Below are 19,629 nucleotides of genomic sequence, written 5' to 3'. Positions count from 1 at the left end.
GTATAAAACCTTTTTATTATCATGAGATTTTTTTCCTTTAAGCTCATACGTATGAATATTGTAAGCACAAATGGATTACTAATTGTATGATTTTAAAAAAGAGACTAACATAGTGTTACAATATTGGTCTTCCAGATTTTATTCATTTCAACTATGTATATTATCCCAAGACAGACATATTTGTGGGTCTTACTTCTTTAAAGAGCTGCTTCATATATAAATTTCTATAGTTGTAGATTGACCGTTCAGTATGTAATTTAATATGTTATCTATTTTCTATGAATTATTCTGAAAGTTTCAAATGAATGCTCTCACAGTGTTCAGTAAAGAATGTTATTTACCTAAAATGCGCTAGTAGCAACTGGCCCAGCCTTAAAGCCAAGAAACTCACCAGTAATCTTAACTTTATTGGATAAAGGAAACCTATTTTAAGGGCGTGCATTCCATCAGTTGGAATTCATACCGTAAAGAAAAAGCAGTTCTTTAGTAGAATTAACAGTCATATAAACTGTTCTATACAGGCAGTAAAAAGGGAATACTTTCATAGAATCAGAAATACTAGAAATAATTTGGCATTACAAGAAAAGAGAATTACAGACCAGTAACTCTCATGAACACAGATGCAACCATTTTTAATAAGATTTTAGCAAATAGAATCAACAGCATATATAAAGGATAATACATTATGACCACGTGAGGTTTATCCTGGGAATGAAAGGTGTCACTATATCAACAGACGTTAAGAAAAAAATCACACAATCATCTCAATAGACATAGAAAAAGCACTTGACAAAATTAGACCATTTATGCCTTTAAAAATATAAGCAAAATATGAATAAAAGGAAATATCCACATCCTGATAAGGCGTATCTACAAAAAATTCTACAGCTAAGATAATTCTTCTTGGTGAAAAGACCAAATGCTGTCCTCTAAGATTAAAACGTGAGCAAGAATGTCTGCTCTTGGGGCTTCCCTGGTGGCGCAGTGGTTGAGAGTCTGCCTGCCAATGCAGGGGACACGGGTTCGATCCCTGGCCTGGGAAGATCCCACATGCCACAGAGCAACTGAGCCTGCGCTCTGGAGCCTGCGGGCCACAACTGCTAAGCCCGCCACGGCTGCTGGGGCCCGTGCACCTGGAGCCCGTGCTCTGCAACAAGAGAAGCCACGACAATAAGAGGCGCACACACAGCAACGGAGACCCAACACAGCCAAAAATAAAAACAGGTAGATAAGTAAATTTATTAAAAAAAAAAAAGAATGTCTGCTCTTGCTACTCCTATTCAAAATCATACTGGAGTCCCACCCAGTGCAATCAGGCAAGAAAAATGAATAAAACACATACAGATTGGAAAGGAAGAAGTAAAACCGTCTCTGTTCACATCTGACTCTGTGGTCTATGCGGAAATCTAATGGAATCTACAAAAAAGCCGCTAGAAGTAATAAGTGAATTCAGCAAGGTTACAAGATGCCAAGTCAGTACACAGAAATCAACTGTATGTCTGTATACTCACAATGAACAACTGGAAATGGAGGGTTAAAAAAATACTATTTATAATAGCACTAAAAATCATTAAAAAAACAAGTATAAATCTCACAAAATATGTGCTAAATCCATATACTGAAAATGACAAAATGAAAGAAGTCAAAGACCTAAATAAATGGGGAGATGGACCACATTCATGGATTAGAAGATTCATTATTGTGAAAATGTTGGGTTTTTTCTCAAACTGATCCATATATTCAACATAATACCGTCCAGAATCCTGGCAGGAATTTTTATTTTATTTCATTTTATTTTATTTATTTAATAATTGACAAACTGAGTCTAAAATGTATATGTAAAGGCAGGAGAACTATAATTTTGGAAAAGAAAAAGTTGGTGGATTCACAGTAATGGACTCCATACTTACCATAAAACTATAGGGATCAAGACAGTTTCCTTTTGTACAAAGGCACAAAGGCATTTCAATAGAAAAAGGATGGTCTTTCTCAATAAATCATATTGGAACAGTTGGATATCATATGGGGAAAAAAAAAAAAAAAACTTGATGGCTTCCAGAGAAGAAGGCACATGAGCTGGGTTTAAAGTCCTGGTACATTTAAATACAGGGCTGGCATAGCCCTGCCTAGTTGTAGATAGCTGATACAGCCTGTGGAATGAATACATACACTAGAAGCTGCCTCTCTGCTCTAAAAAAATGTTTTTAAGAAACTGATTCATACCTTACCCCATGTGGAAAAATTAATTCAGAACATAAACTATAAAAGTAACTAAGGACTTCCTTGGTGGTGCAGTGGTTAAGAATCCGCCTGCCAGTGCAGGGGACATGGGTTCGACCTCTGGTCTGGGAAGATCCCACATGCTGCGGAGCAACAAAGCCCATGTGCCACAACTACTGAGCCTGCGCTCTAGAGCCCACAAGCCACAGCTACCAAAGCCTGCGTGCCCTAGAGCCCACATACTGCAACTACCGAGACCTTGCGCCACAACTACTGAAGCCCGCACACTCTAAGGCCTGCATGCCACGACTGCTGAGCCCACGTGCTACAACTACTGAAGCCCGCGTGCCTAGAGCCCATGCTCTGCAACAAGAGAAGCCACCACAGTGAGAAGCCCGTGCACCACAACGAAGAGTAGCCCCCACTCGCCACAACTAGAGAAAGCCCGTGTGCAGCAACAAAAACCCAACGCGGCCAAAAAAGAAAGAAAAAAGTAACTAAAACTAAAGTAAGCTAAAACTGTGAATCTTAAACTATAAAATGTCTAAAAGAAAACATAGAAGAAAATGTTTGTGACATTGGAGTAGCCAGAAGAATGATCCATTAAAAAATTTTTTTGATAAGTTGACTTCATCAAAATTAAGAACTTGAGCTCCTAAAAAGTCACTCTTAAGAAAATGAAAAGACAAACTACAGACTAGGAAAAGTTGTTTGCAAATTACGTATCTGACAAATGAATTGTATCAAAAATATATAAAGAACTCTAAAAACTCAATAATAAGAAAATAAACAACCCAATAAAAAGTGGCAAAAGATTTGAACAGACACTTGACCAGCAAAGATTTATAGACGGCAAATAAGCACACGAAACAGTGCTCAACATCACTAGTCGTCAGGGAAATGCAAATAGAAACCTCAGTGAGAGACCACAACACGCCTGTCATAATGGCTAAAACAAAAAGGAGAAAACCTGATAATACCAGGTGCTGGTGAGAATGCAGAACAGCTGGACCTCTCAGACATCAGTGGCGAGAATGCAAAACAGTATAGGTGTAAAGGTACACTTTGGAAAAACTCAGTTTGCCAGTTTCTCATGAAGTTAAGCCTACACTTGCCATATGACACAGCAAACTCATACCCAGGTATTTACCCAAGTTTGAGAACTGTGCTGACACAAAAAGTAGGACATGACTATCTATAGCGGCTTTATTCATAATTGAATTATGAATTCATTTGAACTGGAAGCATCAGAAATGTCCTTCAACTGCGAAATGGATAAACAAGCAATCATGACTAGTGCTTAGTAATAAAAAGAAATGATGGATACATGCAACAACATAGGTGAAAAATGCATTGTGCTAGGCAGAAGATAGACTCAGACTACATAGCGTCTGATTTCATTTATATGACATTCTAGAAAAGGCAAAACTCTTGGGATGGTAAACAAATCAGTGGTTGCCTGGGGTTGGGTAGGGGTTGACTACAAAGGGGCGCAGGTAATTTTGGAGGGGGTGATAGAACTGTTCTGTATCCTTTGTTATTTTTTTTAATTGGAGTATAGTTGATTTACATTGTTTTAGTTTCACGTGTACGGCAGAGTGAATCAGTTATACATATGCATGTATCCACTCTTTTTTTTATTTAGATTCTTCTCCCATATAGGCCATTATAGAGTGTTGAGTAGAGTTCCCTGTGCTATACAGCAGGTTCTTATTAGTTATCTATTTTATATATAGTAGTGTGTATATGTCAATCCCAGTCTCCCAATTTATCCCTCCCCACCCTTATCCCCTAGTAACCATAAATCTTTTTTCTACATCTGTGACCCTACTTCTGTTTTGTAAATAAGTTCATTTGTTCTATATCTTGACTGTGGTAGGTATATGAGTTTATGTTGGTCAAAACTCATAGAACTGTACACTAAAATGGGTGGGTTTTATTATATGCCAAAAAAAAAAAATCTGATAGTATCAGGAAAAGCTTCATAAAGTGTAAGATGCCCAAGTCTTAAAAGCTTTGAAGGTGTGGACAGTGGGGAGAAGCTCGTTCCAGGCAAGGGGAACAGGATTTGCAAAGACTTAGAGGGAGCAAACAGTCGTGTGTGTTCTGTGTACTTTGAAGTTGTTTGGAAGGTCAGAAGCCTAAAGTTACACAGTGGGGGAGTTGACCAGAAGGCGTTGCTGGAGAAGCAGGCTGGAGCTGAGTTGTGAAAGGCGTTATGTGTTTGGTAAAGAATGTGGACTTGGATTTTTTTTTTTCCCTTTAGTTGGTGTCCTACAAACTGTCTTACAGTTTGGGCTGCTGTAATAAAGTACCACAGAAATTTCTCTCTCGCAGATTGGGGTCTGGAAGCCTGAGATCAGGTTGAGATCTGGCGGGAGGGGTACCCTTCTGGGCTGCAGACTACGGACTCCTCAGCCCGTCCTCACATAAGCGGAGAGCAGGGAGAGGAGGCATGCTCTCTCGTGACTCTTAGAAGGGCACCAACCCCATTCATGCAGGCTCCACCCTCATGACTTCATCTCATCCTAATTACCTCCCCAAAGCCCTATCTCCTACTACCATTATATTGAGGGACAGAGTTCCCACTTCTGGGGGGGACATAATCATTCAGTCTGTAACAGCTGGGAAAATGAAGGGCTTTAATCGGGGTGGGGGGGACTTAGTTTTCGTCTGAAGCATCTCCTCTGGCAGGCCTGGGGACCACACATGGGAAGGGTGAGACCAGGTGGTGATTTGTCACGTCGTCAGGCAGGAGGCAAACAAGTCCTGGGCCAAGACTAGAGCAGTGGACGCACGAAGAGGGGTGGGAAATGGTGACACCCAGATGACAAAGGTGAAAGAAAGGGGCTAGATGCTAGCGGCTGGGGAGACAATGGAGTTTCTATGCTTGGAGACATCCAAGAAGAACTAGGTTTGAAGGATGTGTAGAGATAATTTTTATCAGTTTGGATTATAGTGAGTTGCTGTATAGCTTGAAAAAGTCGACTTGATTTTTCATTATAATACTGTATGCAGCCAGCCTCCAGCAGTGTACCTGAATAATGAGTAAGCTGCCACAGTAGGGTGGGAGTGACACTGGTTGGAACCCAGAAAGCCATAGTGAGGAGTCTGAGTAAGGTGACTGTAGCTGGTACCCATGGGCCCTGTCTGCCCACATCTCACTGAGCAGCTGTGGCCTCTGAGTGACTCCCCACTGTATCAGATTCGCACATCCACTGGAGGAGGGATTCGGGGAGGACAGAGGTGCCAAACTAGGACTGGGTATGGCTTAAAGAGGAAGATCTCTCATCCTGGGGGAGGTGGCAGTAGAAGTCGAGAGCCTTTTCCGTGGACGACACAGGTCAGAGCACCCACAGAAACGTTCTGGGGGGAGCTGACTCCTCTCCGAGCCTGCGTTTCAGGGAGCGTCTCATCCCCCCCTTACCTGCTGCAGCTTCCTGTGTGCTCTGGGTTGGCTCCTTGCTTGTCTGGACCCTGACTGGTCCTGCCCGCATGTCTTTGTTTCGCTGCGCTTTGCTAGACGCCTGGACCGTTTTTAAACCCCACCTTGACCCCTTGTGTTTCAGCCCGAGAGGAAGTTTGGCGTGGTGGTGGTAGGCATCGGCAGAGCTGGCTCCGTGCGGATCCGGGACTTGCAGAATCCACACGCTTCCTCGGCGTACCTGAACCTGATGGGCTTCGTGTCCAGGTGGCTTGCTTTGCTTTGTGCCTTGTAATTCACGGCAAGCCCGGTGAGACGGGTTAGGCCTTGGGCCGCGCATCTCCTGCAGACCCAGGAGAGAGCGAGCCAGCTCCAGGGTCATTCCAGGGAACCGTGCAGGATCAGCCCCACAGGATTACAAGTTTGGACAGGTCTGGGAGCTGAAGAGTAACTAGACCTGCAGCTGGGATGTACAGTGAGTCAGCCCAGCATACCCGAATAGTGAGCGTGACCACCCTCAGCTCCTCCGTAGAGGGGACCGCCGTCAGACATAGGGGAGATGAACACAGGGCCTGACGGTTACTGAAGGGGCACAGTGAACACATGGGGGTTGTCCTGAATGAAGGCTTTAGGTTAATACATCAGTTACCATGTAACTGTCACATCAGTTACCATGACAGCCATCCATGCAGGGCCCTGGGCTTTCCAAGCCTGACCAACTATTTGACGTAGATGTCAACCCACTTGACAGATAAAGAAGCTGAGCCGGGCTTCCCTGGTGGCGCAGTGGTTGAGAGTCCGCCTGCCGATGCAGGGGACACGGGTTCGTGCCCCGGTCCGGGAGGATCCCACGTGCTGCGGAGCGGCTGGGCCCGTGAGCCGTGGCCGCTGAGCCTGCGCGTCTGGAGCCTGTGCTCCACGACAGGAGGGGCCACAACAGTGAGAGGCCCGCGTACCGCAAAAAAAAAAAAAAAAAAAAAGCTGAGCCACAGAGAGGTTAAGTAATTTGCCTGAGGTCACACAGCTGGAAAAATCTAAGAACTAGATGTCAGCGCAGGTCTATCTGATTCCAAAGCCCATCTTTTAAACACCATGTGTTCTTTTCCCCTTTGATAATTCTGAGCCCCGCTTTTAAGGAGTATCACTTTTCTCCTGTAACTCAAAACCAAACTTTTCAGCGCGTTTCTTCTTCCCTGCCCCACCCTCAGCTCCTTCCTCCACCCGACCACTTCCTCACAAACACACCATTCACCAGACTAACGCCCTGTAACATCATTTATCAATAGTCATTGGGAACTAGAGGTAGGCCCTGTGTCGGCAGGTGATGCGGTAGAGGGCAAGTCAGGCACGTGTCTGCTTCCTAGTGCTTTAGAGAAATCAACTAAATGTCAATATTTAAACAGAGCGTAAGTAACTATCCTGAGGGTCCATGTAGAAGTTCTTTCAAATTTTAATTTATGGGACCTGCTTTCTTCCAGTTTGCCTCTCTCAAAACCTGGCCTTTCCTTACGGATTTAAAGTGGCCACACTAAGGTGACCCAGAAGTGCTGGGAATCTGCCCTTGGTCAGTCTTCCCCTCCCAGTAAGGTTCTAAGGGAGGGCTTCCCTGGTGGCACAGTGATTAAGAATCCGCCTGCCAATGCAGGGGACACGGGCTCGAGGCCTGGTCTGGGAAGATCCCACATGCCACAGCGCAACTAAGCCCACGCGCCACAACTACTGAGCCTACGCTCTAGAGCCCGCGAGCCACAACTACTGAGCCCGTGCACCTAGAGCCTGTGCTCTGCAGCAAAAGAAGCCACCGCAGTGGGAAGCTCGCACACCACAACAAAGAGTAGCCCCTGCTCGCCACAACTAGAGGAAGCCCATGGGCAGCAACAAAGACCCAATGCATCCAAAAATTAATTAATTAATTAATTAATTTTTAAGAAAAGATTCTAAGAGAGCAGCACAAATGGGAGGCTTGACATTACGATTCGCCGGCACCGTTCTCCTGCTGCTCCCGTGCCTGCGGCCGGGATCGTGCACGACACGGGCTCCGGGCTGAAATGGGGCCTCTGCTCCCCCTGCAGCCCCGCCCTCGGCAGCTGGCGCCGAGACTCTGCAGCGGGAATGCCCAACCTACCCAGGTCCCTCGGGAGGACGGCCAGCTCCCCTCCATCCCTGCTTTACCACAGCCCTGCTGTTACTACACTGTCCCCTTCTCACGGGCCCTGTTCCTCACGACCTACCTAAGTCCTGTCACCTCCCCGGGAAGCCTCTCCTGAAACCCTGAAACTTGGGGTTCCTTGCCTTCCTTGACGCTTTCACCTGTGCCCCCGGCTCGGCATTCCTCCTGTTACTCTCGTGTTGTTGTTATAGGTGTGTACGTGTCTTCCTCCCTCTAGCTGACTGAGCTCACTGGAAGTCCGTTCCCCACATACTCCCTACGGGGAAGGCACACAGGAGACAAGCGGGGAGCATTGGTCACACTGAGCCGTGTAGGTCGGTGGTCCCCACAGGAAGAAGCCCGCCGCCATGTCCTTCCGCAGCCACGCTTCCCCAGAGGCGCTCTGGCTCCTGCTCGGGTGGAGCTGTGAGCTGGCCCGAGCCTCCCGCCGGCTGCCCCATCTCCTCTGTGGCAGCCGCCGTTGGAGGACTGCTGCTCTCCAGCCTCTGCTATGGGGCAGCGCGCAGACAGCCAGGGCTCCCAGCTCTCCTGAGGCGGGGGTCCTTCTGCATGTGTAGGAGCTGGGACGCTCAGCTCCTGTCCTGCCTCTGCTGCTGGTTAGCCGTGGAGACCCTGCCTCTCGGGGCTTTGTCAGCTCGGCTGTAAATGAGGCAGTGATGCCCACCTTCCACTTGACCATCACAGGCCATGAAGGAGCTTGAAATCACATGGCCGTTTGCCCCTTAAAGGTGTTAAGTGTCTTGGATTTGGATTAGGTTAGGCAGTCCTGGTGTTTGGCCAAGTGCTTGAAGTTGGCAGTGACCGTGGAGATCGTGTCTAATGAGATTACAGGAGATCAGTTTTTTTTTTTTGCGGTACGCGGGCCTCTCACTGCTGTGGCCTCTCCCGTTGCGGAGCACAGGCTCCGGACGCGCAGGCTCAGCGGCCACGGCTCACGGGCCCAGCCGCTCCACAGCATGTGGGATTCTCCCGGACCGGGGCACGAATCCGCGTCCCCTGCATCGGCAGGCGGACTCTCAACCACTGCGCCACCAGGGAAGCCCGAGATCAGTTCTTTTTATCTTAGAGATGAAGTAATGCAAAGACTCCCGTGTCATGTGGGCTGTTAGCGGTGGTGTCGGCACTCAATGGCAGGTCCCCGACTTCACCCCAGAGGCCGTGTTTCTCACTGCGCACTGAAAAATGCCCTGGAAGTGGGAGGCAGGAAGTTCATTGCTTCATTTCCAAAAGTCGATCACCAGGACGTTGTTGGGGGATGGGGAGAAGGATGGCGCTCATGTGTTCTCAGCCGATGTTCTGCCTACTCTGAGCTCCACTTGTCTGTTCCTCTCAAATAGACGAGAGCTGGGGAGCACTGATGGGGTGCCGCAGATTTCTTTGGAAGATGCTCTTTCCAGTCAAGAGGTTGAGGTTGCTTATATCTGCAGTGAGAGCTCCAGCCACGAGGACTACATCAGGTGGGTGTTCAAGTCCTTGCGTTGCACAGTAGTGCGGGACGTTAAAGATGCCTGGGCAGGCTGACTTCTAGCAAAGGGGTCTTAATTATTGATGGGAAGAACTACATTGGATCCATGACCTTTAAAAATTGTCAGAATTTGAACTCTCACTCTGGGTTATAAATGTATAAGGACATGAAAAATATTGTAGAACTAATATTTATTTAGTACACCATAACTTAAAACATTAGAAACATTAACAATTAAAGTATCTTATTTCTTCGTAAAAAACTTACTGAGTGTGGTTTGAACAGTGCCTGCCTTTTTCTGGTGGTTTAACTTAGCCACCATCTTTTCTGTGCCTTGGAGAATTGCCATAGTCCTTTCAGTTTCCAACATTTTGTCCTTTGCCCTTTCAACAACATGAAATCTCTGAGAAGGTCTCTAGGAGTTGCTTTAATAGGAAGAGTTTTGGCCACGAGATGAGTAAGGAGATAGTGGTGGCATCAGAGTGGGGAGATCGCATTATTCGTAGAGCAGGAGATGTGACGTGTTCCCCAGCCCCACCTTTGAATGCAGAGCCTAGAGCCCCCCAAGCATTTGGTAGGACTGAGCCTGGAAGGAGAAGCCGCACTCAGGACCTGGCAGTTGACAAGGCAGGGCCAGCCGCCCCCAGAATCTCAGCTTCCCTTCTGGATCCTTACATCAAACTACAGCTGCTTCCACCATGCCGTTCCCCAGAGTCAGCTGCCCCCTGTTTATCGGGCCCACTCTGAGTGTGGACAGAAACACCTTTCTGTGGTTCCCCTTAAACTTCTGTGGCACCAGAGGGTATGTCCTTAACAAAGTGATCATGTAATTCCCATGCTTATCAATGTTTGTTTCCAAGAATATCTAGAGAATAAAAGCCAGACTTCTGAGCACAGCACTCTGCATCCTTTACATCAGGCTCCCAGCCACTCGTAGGACCTAGTTTTCCCTCCACTCCCTGTAGCCCACTCCCCTGCCATGCTGAAATGCTGAAATTCACACCACGTCCCAGTGGACAACGCCCCATAAACACCCAATCCCCTGCATATGCTGCTCAGAGTGAAACATCCTCATCCCCTGGCACCTGGAAAATGCCTGTTGATACTTCAAGACCCAGTTCAGAGCCTTAGTGAAATCTTTTCCGATTGCCTCAGGCACAGCTGGCTGCCGTGGGTTTTTATTTGTAGCTGTCACGTGGTAATAGGCAATTTCCCTGCTAACATGGCTGTATTTCTCCTCCAGAGTAACTGGTACATAGTAGCTGGTTGAATACGTGAATAGACGAATGGGTGAGTGTTCAGATGAACACACGACTAGAAAGCCTTTCTCTTACCGCTTAGTAGAAAATCACGTGAGCTGCAGTTCATCCGCCTCCCCCTCTGGCCCTGACTCTCACCCGTGTCGTGACACATTTACATGGAGACGTTTGTGCATTTATAACATTCTGTTCTCTGTCATGCAGGGCACTTAAGTGAAGTTTAACTGAAGTGCATTTTCTCTGTATTTACCCCTTTTTCCCAAAGACAGTTCCTAAACGCTGGCAAGCACGTCCTTGTGGAATATCCCATGACACTGTCTTGGGCAGCAGCTAAGGAACTGTGGGCACTGGCTGAGCAGAAAGGTGACGTATGTTCTGTGCATAGAGCACAGACCCTCTTCCTAAGGATTCCTGCCTCTAAGATTTCTGTGGTACCATCTTTATGCCTTTAAAACTTAACCCCATGTCAGATATGTTACTGGTCCCATGGGCTCCCACACCACCACCCCACACCCCATACTGCAGGCACATAAAGGGGGCATGTGTGGCGGGCCCACAGGGCAGAGGGATGGGTGGGGATTTGCAAACGTTTGTTCAAGACTTAGCTTCTTTTACTCTAATGAAAAGTATGAATTAGCTTCCACCTATGCTGGTGTTATAGATTATATATTATTAATATTTATATATTATTTTATAAGATATATAATTATATTTCATTTTGGTTTTATTCATGTGATAGTTGTATTGCTAATGGTAATTGATTGTCTTATGTGCATAGTTTTAGTTTTCATTGTTTCTCAAGAGGAACACTGTTTATTACATATTTATTATATGCCAGGAACTTGAAAACTCTGCTAAACACTTCATATGTTATTTTGCTTAATTCTCTTAGAAATCCTTGGAGGTAGGTATTTTCTCTAGCTTATGTATAGGAATCCATGGCTCAGAGAAGTTAAGAAATTGTGCCAGAAATGGGGCACAGCCTTTAAAAATTACAAATCTCTATATTGTATACCTGTGACTTACGTAATATTGTACATCTACTATACTTGCAAAATAAATTTTTGTGCCAGGTCACAAAGCTAGTAATATGACCACTAAACGGGAGATGGCGCTTTGGTTTCAATCTCTCTGGGCTCTGAAGTCCACATTCATTCCTCTGAGCCATGCCGCCCTCCGGAGATTTTTCTGTTTTTATGGTAACTGGACAAGTCCCTCTACGGAGGCAATTAGAACTAACTAGAATGTTTTAGGGATTAATGGAGCTAGTTAAATGAAGTTGAAGTCAAAAACTCTCTCCGCTTCAACACTTGCTATTTTAAATCTTTAAAATATGAACAAAGTATGGTGAACAATTATAATGAAAATCACCAAAGAAAGCACCTTGTCCTTATCACCAGCGTAGACGGGTCACACTGCTGAAACTCTTGATTGCCTTTCTCTAGTACTAGGCCATGCTGCTGGAGGACAGAGCCCATCTTTCCTCTCTGTAGCCCCAGCAGCTAAAGCTAAACACCGCCCAGATAGGCCTTCAGTAGGTGTTCGTCGAATGAAAAGATGGATGAATGACTTCTGAAGTGAGCAAAAGGTTGGGGAGCTCTGGGGCCATCACCATTGTATAGTGTTTCTTATGGCACAAACGTCCCTGGACAGAGTGCAAGATGCCAGAGATTTCTTGCTAATTGCAAAGGAAAAAATGTCCTTTTACAATGAAGAGTTCTACTGTTACCAGCCTAACCAAGTGATTGCTCGTATGGGTAAGTATGACATCACAAGCCGTCTGGTGTGATGTGCGTAGCATAAATCCTGTAACTGAGATTTTAACCAAACTTCTCACAAGAAATACAGGGATGAAGGAACAAATTAAATGACTCCAAAAAAGAGTAAGTGAACTAGAATGTGGAACACTTTACAAGATAACAAACTAAGTGGCTTCAGGAAGATAATGTCCTGTGCATAGTGACTTCCTTCCAAAGAGCACAAGATGGAAAGAAGGGGGAAAAGAGTTAACTCTACACTAGAGAAACCAAACACTACGCCTCAGCGAGATGATTGAGGTCAGTGTGAACAGTGATAAGTCGTGTTAATAGGATGTACTTGTTGACTGAAAACAAGTAGACTGCCAGTTATTTCTCCAGCAAAGATGAGTTTATTCAGAATCAGCAGAGAATTATAATTCAAGGTCTGCAACCGTGGCGAGCCACGTGCAAATCCCTGCACAGCAAGGACAGGGGAACACTTTTATAGGGAAAAGGAAGTTTGTGGGGGGAATCGTAAGCAAAGAGTCCATGGCTTTTCATTGGCTGAGTCCTTGCCAGGACAGAAGAGGAGTCGTCGTCGTCTTCCTGTTGGGCTCTACTATCATCGCAGGGTATGGGAGCTCCCTGTTCTGGTCTCCCAACTCTTATTTAATGGAGGTTTCTGTTTATTAATGTCTTCTGTACGCTTAATATAATGTGATGAGAATGGCCCATTACTTCTGTAGTTTTCCTGTCCAAAACCCATAACCCCAGTCTAACCATGAGAAAAACATCAGAAAAATCCCAGCTGAGGGGCATCCTACAAAATACCTAAACAATACTCTTCAGAACTATCAAGGTCATTAAAAAACAAGGAAATTTTGAAAAACTTTCTAACCTAAGAAGGGCCTCAGAAGACATGACGACGAAACGTAAGTGAAACACAAAGAGCACATTAGGTTAAAACTATAGAAAACGGAATCAAATATGGACTTTTTTAAAAATGAGAAACTATTGTTATATTGGATCCTGGTATTAGCTCCTTAAGCAAGCAGAATCTGGATGGCTTGCTTACAGATCGTGAATGGCTTTGAAAAAGAGAAAAGCCCTGAACACCAAGAGTGACCTTTGTTCTCTAGACAAGTATTCATAACTCATACTAGAACATCCATTAAGCAGCGTTTACATGACACTTACCACTATGTATGAGATAGTGTCCTTGATAATAGGGGATAACAAGAAGATGACCCTTGCCCTTGAGGAGCCCACAGTGTCAAATGGTCACAACTAGCAGTATTAACTTAATCTGCTGAAAGTGAACTGAAACAGTAATTATAGCAATTACATGGTAGCACAGGAAGGAATGATCTTATTCAACTCAGCATACCTAATGTTATATCATTTTGGATGGCAAGAGTTATGGATAATTTGGGAGTGATGTCAGCAAGGTGGTGGAATAAGAAGCCTCAGAACCTCATTCCCCACAGAGTCACCAACTTAACAACGATATATAGACCAAAATACCTTAGCAAGTACTCCAGAAATCAGTTAAGTGGTTGCAGTTCCCCCAGGCAAGCACAGAGCCAAGAAGAGCTGCATTGAAGTGGGTAAGAAAATTCATTGCATTTGCTCACCATAGCCCTTCCCCTTCTAATTCTTAGATTAGAAGAATCCAAGCGGGGGGGAAAGGAAAGAGTGGAACATGTGTCCAATGTTCTGGCTTTTCAAGGGCTGCTTGAAGGACTGATTTCTGTCTCTCCTGACTGGGAATGCTGAAGGAAACAGGAGTAGACACTGGATGCCAGGGTCAGGGCAGCTAAGAACGAAGCAAGCACTGTAGTTTGTTATAGCACCAGGGAGACTGCAGTACTCTGAACAGACGCCACAGGGAGCAAGAGATTCCAGGTTCTTGAGAACAGGGGCAAACCTCTTTAACTTGGAAATTACGTGTGCAAGCCCAAAGAAGATACATCTCCAGAAAAGGTTTGAGTGGCCTCCAGAATTTCTGGCCTGGCTGACTGGTGAAGGTCTTCCCCTGTACAAAGCAAGTCTATAAAGACTGGGAGAGATGGCTGTTTTTTCAAATATTCAAATTTCAGTACAGGCGTATCTTGGAGATATTGAGGGTTCAGTTCCAGACCACAGCAATCAATTGAATATTACAGTAAAGTGAGTCAAATGAATTTTTTGGTTTTCCAGTGCATATAAAAGTTATGTTTACACTGTACTATAGTCTATTAAGTGTGCAATATCATTATGTTAAAAAACAATGTACATACCTTAATTTTAAAAATACTTTAGTATTAAAAAATGCTAAGCATCCTCTGACAAGGCAGGGTTGTCACAAACCTTCAATTAGTAAAAAATGCAATATCTGCACAGTGCAATAAAGCGAAGTGTAATAGAACGAGGTTTGCCTGTAAATGATCACAAGGAATACAAAGAAACAGGGAAATACAGCCCACTCAAAGGAATGAAATAAATCTGCAGAAACCAACCTTAAAGAAATGGAGATCCAAGAATTACCAAAATAAGTAACTGTCTAAAAGATGCTCAGTCAGCTAAAACAAAACAGAGACAAGTAAATGAAATCAGGATAACAGTGCATGAACAAAATGAAAATCTATCAACCAAGAAATGTAAACTATACAAAAGAACCAAAAATTCTTGAGCTGAAGAATAAAATAACAGAGTTGAAAAATTCACAAGAAGGGTTCAACAGCAAATTTGATCAAGCAGAAAAGAAAGAACTGGCAAACTTGAAGATAGGTCATTTGAAATTTGAGTCAAAGGAGCAAAAAAAAAAAAAAAAAAAAGAATAAAGAAAAGTGAAAAAGGGACCTCCCTGGCAGTCCAGTGGTTTAAGACTCCACACTTCCACTGCAGGGGGCGCAGGTTCAATCCCTGGTTGGGGAAACTAAAATCCCGCATGCTACGTGGCGTGGCCAAAAAAAGAAAAAAATGAATAAAACTTAAGGGACTTAAAGGACACCATCAAGCAGATCATTATATGTATTATGCAAGTCAGAGAAGGAGACGAGAGAGAGAAAGGGACAGAGAGCTTATGTGAAGAAACTATGGCCGAAAACTTCCTAAATTGGGGGGAGGAAATTCAAGACAATGAACTCCAGCTAGAATAAATCCAGAGACCCACACCAAGACACACTGTTATAATGACAACTTGGAAAAGAAAGAAACTACTTCATCATAATAAAGGCCATATATAAAAAGTCCACAGCTGATATCATACTAAATGGTAAAACACTGAAAGCTTTTCCTCCAAGATCAGGAAACAAGATAAGGATGACCACTTTCATCACTTCTATTCAAAATAGTACTGGAAGTTGCAGCCAGAGCAGGTAGGCAAGAAAAAGAGTACTAGGCACCTAAATTAGAAAGTATAATCCCCCCAAACAAAAACAAATTTTAAAAAGTTACACATAATTTGGACATATCACTAGAGTTTAAATATTTAATGTAAAGGAGAAACATTTTAAGATATATTAAAAGCTCTCCACAGAAAGAGAAAATAAATTTATGTTGTATTGCTTCTGTTTGTAGGGGGCAGGATTATAGAGATGGAGAGCTCACCTTCGTATAAGAGTTTTCTAAGAACCATAACTGTTCCGACATATTTACCCAGGATGCCATAGAAAACAGTCCCAGCACTGGTTATCATATAGCTGACTAGTGCTTGGTTAAGCGTACTTTTTGCATTTTCAAATATCAGAAATGGAATGGAAAATCATATTTTTGTTTTCATGGGCACATGTAAAATGAATCACTGTTGGCTCAGGGCAGTGCATGGCCTGCTGTTCCTCTGTTTCTTCTCAGAATCAGTGTTTCTCCAGCCCCATCTGTCACCCCGCCAATCAGATGGGATAGCTTGCCAAGTCTGACACATTTAATAACAAGTGAGACAATTTTTTCTAGCATTTGTATTCATGGTTAAACTAGTTACAAAGGAAGACCTACCTCTATGACACAAGAAGTTCTGAGAAACGTCTTATTTCTTTTACAAAAGCAGCTCTGAATAGGCCAACACCAAAGCCATTGAAGAAACTGAATAATAATTCTGGTACTCATTTCACTAAATTAATTACCTTAAGTCCTTATCCTTTTGTAAATTGAGATATAATTTCCTTATGATAAATTCAGAGATTTTAAGTGCAGAGTTGAATGAATTTTGACAGAGTATATACCCATGTAATTATTACTCCAGCCAAGATACAGAACATTTTTATTACTCCAGAAAATTCCCTAGTGCCCCTTTCCTGTCGGTGACTTGTCCCCTCAGTGACATCGATTACCTACTACCAGACTTCCCTGCAGATTATCTCTCAGCTAGGATCTGAGACCGTTCCTGTATTGCTCAATCATCAGTATAAACATCATGTCACATATATGCAAGGAAAAAAAAAAAGCAAGTGAAACAAAATGGTAACAGAGATTAGCTGGTAGAATTCTGGGCGGTTATATTTTTTTCTTTATACTCTTCCACATTTTCTCAATTTTCTTCAATGACATGAATTCATGTTTACACTTTAAAACTAAAAATAAATATAATTTTGTTTCTACCATATGATCACAACCATGAAAAATAATTCACAGCAGAATGACAAGAAAGACGGAAATATACCAATATATCTTAGTAGTGGTTCTTTCTGGTAAATAGGATCATGGGTATTTTTATTTCTTCTAATTTCCCCCCCAAATTTAAACACACTTATTTATTATTTCTGAGATACACAAAACACCCTATTTCAGAAGATGAGGCCAGAAAATGGTTCTTTGAGAATTTCGTAATATACTGCTTATGTCAGAAAGCTGCTGAAATCATGTTTGAGGAAATAAATGAGTCGAGAATTCAAGTCTATTAATTGCAAGTTGCCGTTTCATTTTCTCCTTAGAAGTTATATCTTATTTCATAATCCATGACTGATTCTGGCTTGCTGTCATATTTTTGGTGCTATAACTATTTATTTGGTTTGTTTTTTTTTTTTTGAAATAACCTCAAACTTATAGAAGAGTTGTGAATACAGTACAGAGAACTCTTTTTTCTTGAGAATCATTTGAGAGTAAATTGCCAACCTCATCCCCCAATAATTTCATGCGTATATCCTGCAAATAAAAACAGTCTCTAGATAACCACATACAACCATCAAAATCAGGAACTGTTACCACGACACATTTTAACCAAGCTCACAAAAATCAAAGACAAAGAGAGAACTTTGAAAGCAGTGAGAGGAAAAAGACTCATCACACACAAGGGAATCCTGATAAGGCTGTGAGCAGATTCTTCAGCAGAAATCTTGCAGGCCAGGAGAGAGTAGGCTGATACATTCAATGTGCTCAAAGAAAAATATCAAATGAGAATAATTTATCCAGGAAAATTGTTCTTCAGAAATGAAGGAGAAATAAAGACTTTCCCAGACAAATAAAAGGAGAAAGAATTTATCGCCACTGGACCTGCCTGAAAGGATGTTAACTAGTAACAAGAAAATATATGAAAGCGTGAAATTCAGTGCTAAATGTAAGTACTGGGTTGGCCAAAACGTTCGTTCATGTTTTCTGTAACATCTTATGGAAAAACCCAAACAAACTTTTTTGGCCAACCCAATATATAGTCAAATTCAAAATACTCTATTACTGCAATGGTGGTGTGTAGATCACTTTGAACTCTAGTATATAGGTTAAAAGACAAAAGTATTAAAAGTAACTATAGCTACGATATTTTGTTAATGGATACACAAGATTAAAATACATAAATTGGGACACCAATAACATAAATTGTTGGGGGGAGGCAAGTAAATATGTAGAATTTTTAAATGCAATTGAAGTTACGTTACTGTCCGCTTAAAATGGACTGTTATAACTATAAGATGTATTATGAAAGGCTCATGGTACTGTTAGTACCACCAAGGAAAAAAATGATAAAGAGAAAAGAATCAAAGGATACCATAACCAAAAACCATCAACTCATAAAGAAAGACAGTGAGGGACTTCCCTGGTGGCGCAGTGGTTGAGAATCCACCTGCCAATGCAGGGAACACGGGTTCAAGCCCTGGTCCGGGAAGATCCCACATGCCACGGAGCATCTAAGCCTGTGTGCCACAACTACTGAGCTTGTGCTCTGGAGCCTGTGAGCCACAACTACTGAGCCCACGTGCCACAACTACTGAAGCCTGTGCATCTAGAGCCTGTGCTCTACAACAAGAAAAGCCACCGCAATGAGAAGCCTGCGCACTGCAACAAAGAGTAGCCCCTGCTCGTCACTAGAGGAAGCCCGCACGCAGCAACAAAAACCCAATGCAGCCAAAAATAAATAAATAATTTTAAAAAAATTAAAAGAAAGACAGTGAGAGGAAGAAAGGAACTATAAAACAATCAGAAAGCAGGTAACAAAATGGCAATACGCTCTTACCTATCAATAGTCACTCTAAATGTAAGTAGTTAAATTCTCCAATTAAAAGACAAAGAATAGCTCAATTCATAAATAAGACTCAACTATATGCTGCCTACAAAAGACTCACACTTTAAGGACACTCATAGGCCAAAAGTGGAGGGATGAAAAAATATTCCATGTGGATGGAAAAATACTCTGTGCAAATGGAAACCAAAGGAGAGCAGGTGTAGCATATCACACAAAACAGACTTAAAGTCAAAAGCTGTAACTAGAGAAAAAGAAGGTCATTATATAATAAAGGGATCAATTCCTTCAGAGGATATAAAAATTATAAATATGTATGCTCCCAATATTGGAGTACCTAAACAGATCTGAAGATAAAAATAGGCAGCAATGCAATAATAATAGGGGACTTCAATGCCCTGCTCTCAACAGTGGATAAAATATCCAAACAGAAGTACATTATGAACTAATGAATTTGAACTACACTTTAGACCAAGTTGCGTTACAGACGTATACAGAACATTCCAATCAATAGCAACAGGACACACATTCTTCTCAAATGCACATGGAACATTCTCCAGGACACATCATATGTTAGGTCAGAAAACAAATTTAATAAGATTAAAATCTTATTAAGTATCTTTTTTGACTACATGGTATAAAATTAGAAGTCAATAATGGGAGGAAAGCTGGAAAATTCACCTATATGTGGATTAAACAACACATTCTGAAAAAACAGTGGATCAAGGGTAAATGTTTTAAAATTTTTGAGGTGAATGAAAATAGAAACACAAATACAGAAATTGATGGGATTCAGCAAAAGCATTTCTAAGAGAGTAGTTTACAGTGATAAACACCTACATTAAGAAAAAAGAAAGAACTCAAACAACCTAACTTTATGTCTCAAGGAAATAGAAAAGGAAGAACAAACTTAGTTGATGGG

The 19,629-nt window shown here is 42.8% G+C and overlaps 1 protein-coding gene across 1 annotated transcript in view; it reads left to right on the top strand.

The window, feature by feature from the left end:
• The window catches only part of BLVRA (biliverdin reductase A), a 54,387-nt gene that overhangs the window by 25,685 nt on the left and 9,073 nt on the right, over positions 1-19,629 (top strand). The window contains exons 3-5 of the mRNA XM_079931824.1: positions 5,790-5,911; positions 9,152-9,271; positions 10,804-10,901. Coding sequence (XP_079787950.1) covers positions 5,790-5,911; positions 9,152-9,271; positions 10,804-10,901 — 340 coding nt within the window. The remainder of the gene's footprint in view (positions 1-5,789; positions 5,912-9,151; positions 9,272-10,803; positions 10,902-19,629) is intronic.

Source organism: Stenella coeruleoalba (genome assembly GCF_951394435.1).
Source record: "Stenella coeruleoalba genome assembly, chromosome: 9".
NCBI lineage: Eukaryota > Metazoa > Chordata > Mammalia > Artiodactyla > Delphinidae > Stenella > Stenella coeruleoalba.
Note: the sequence above shows the minus strand (reverse complement) of the source record. Positions and strands in the feature narration are given on the sequence as shown.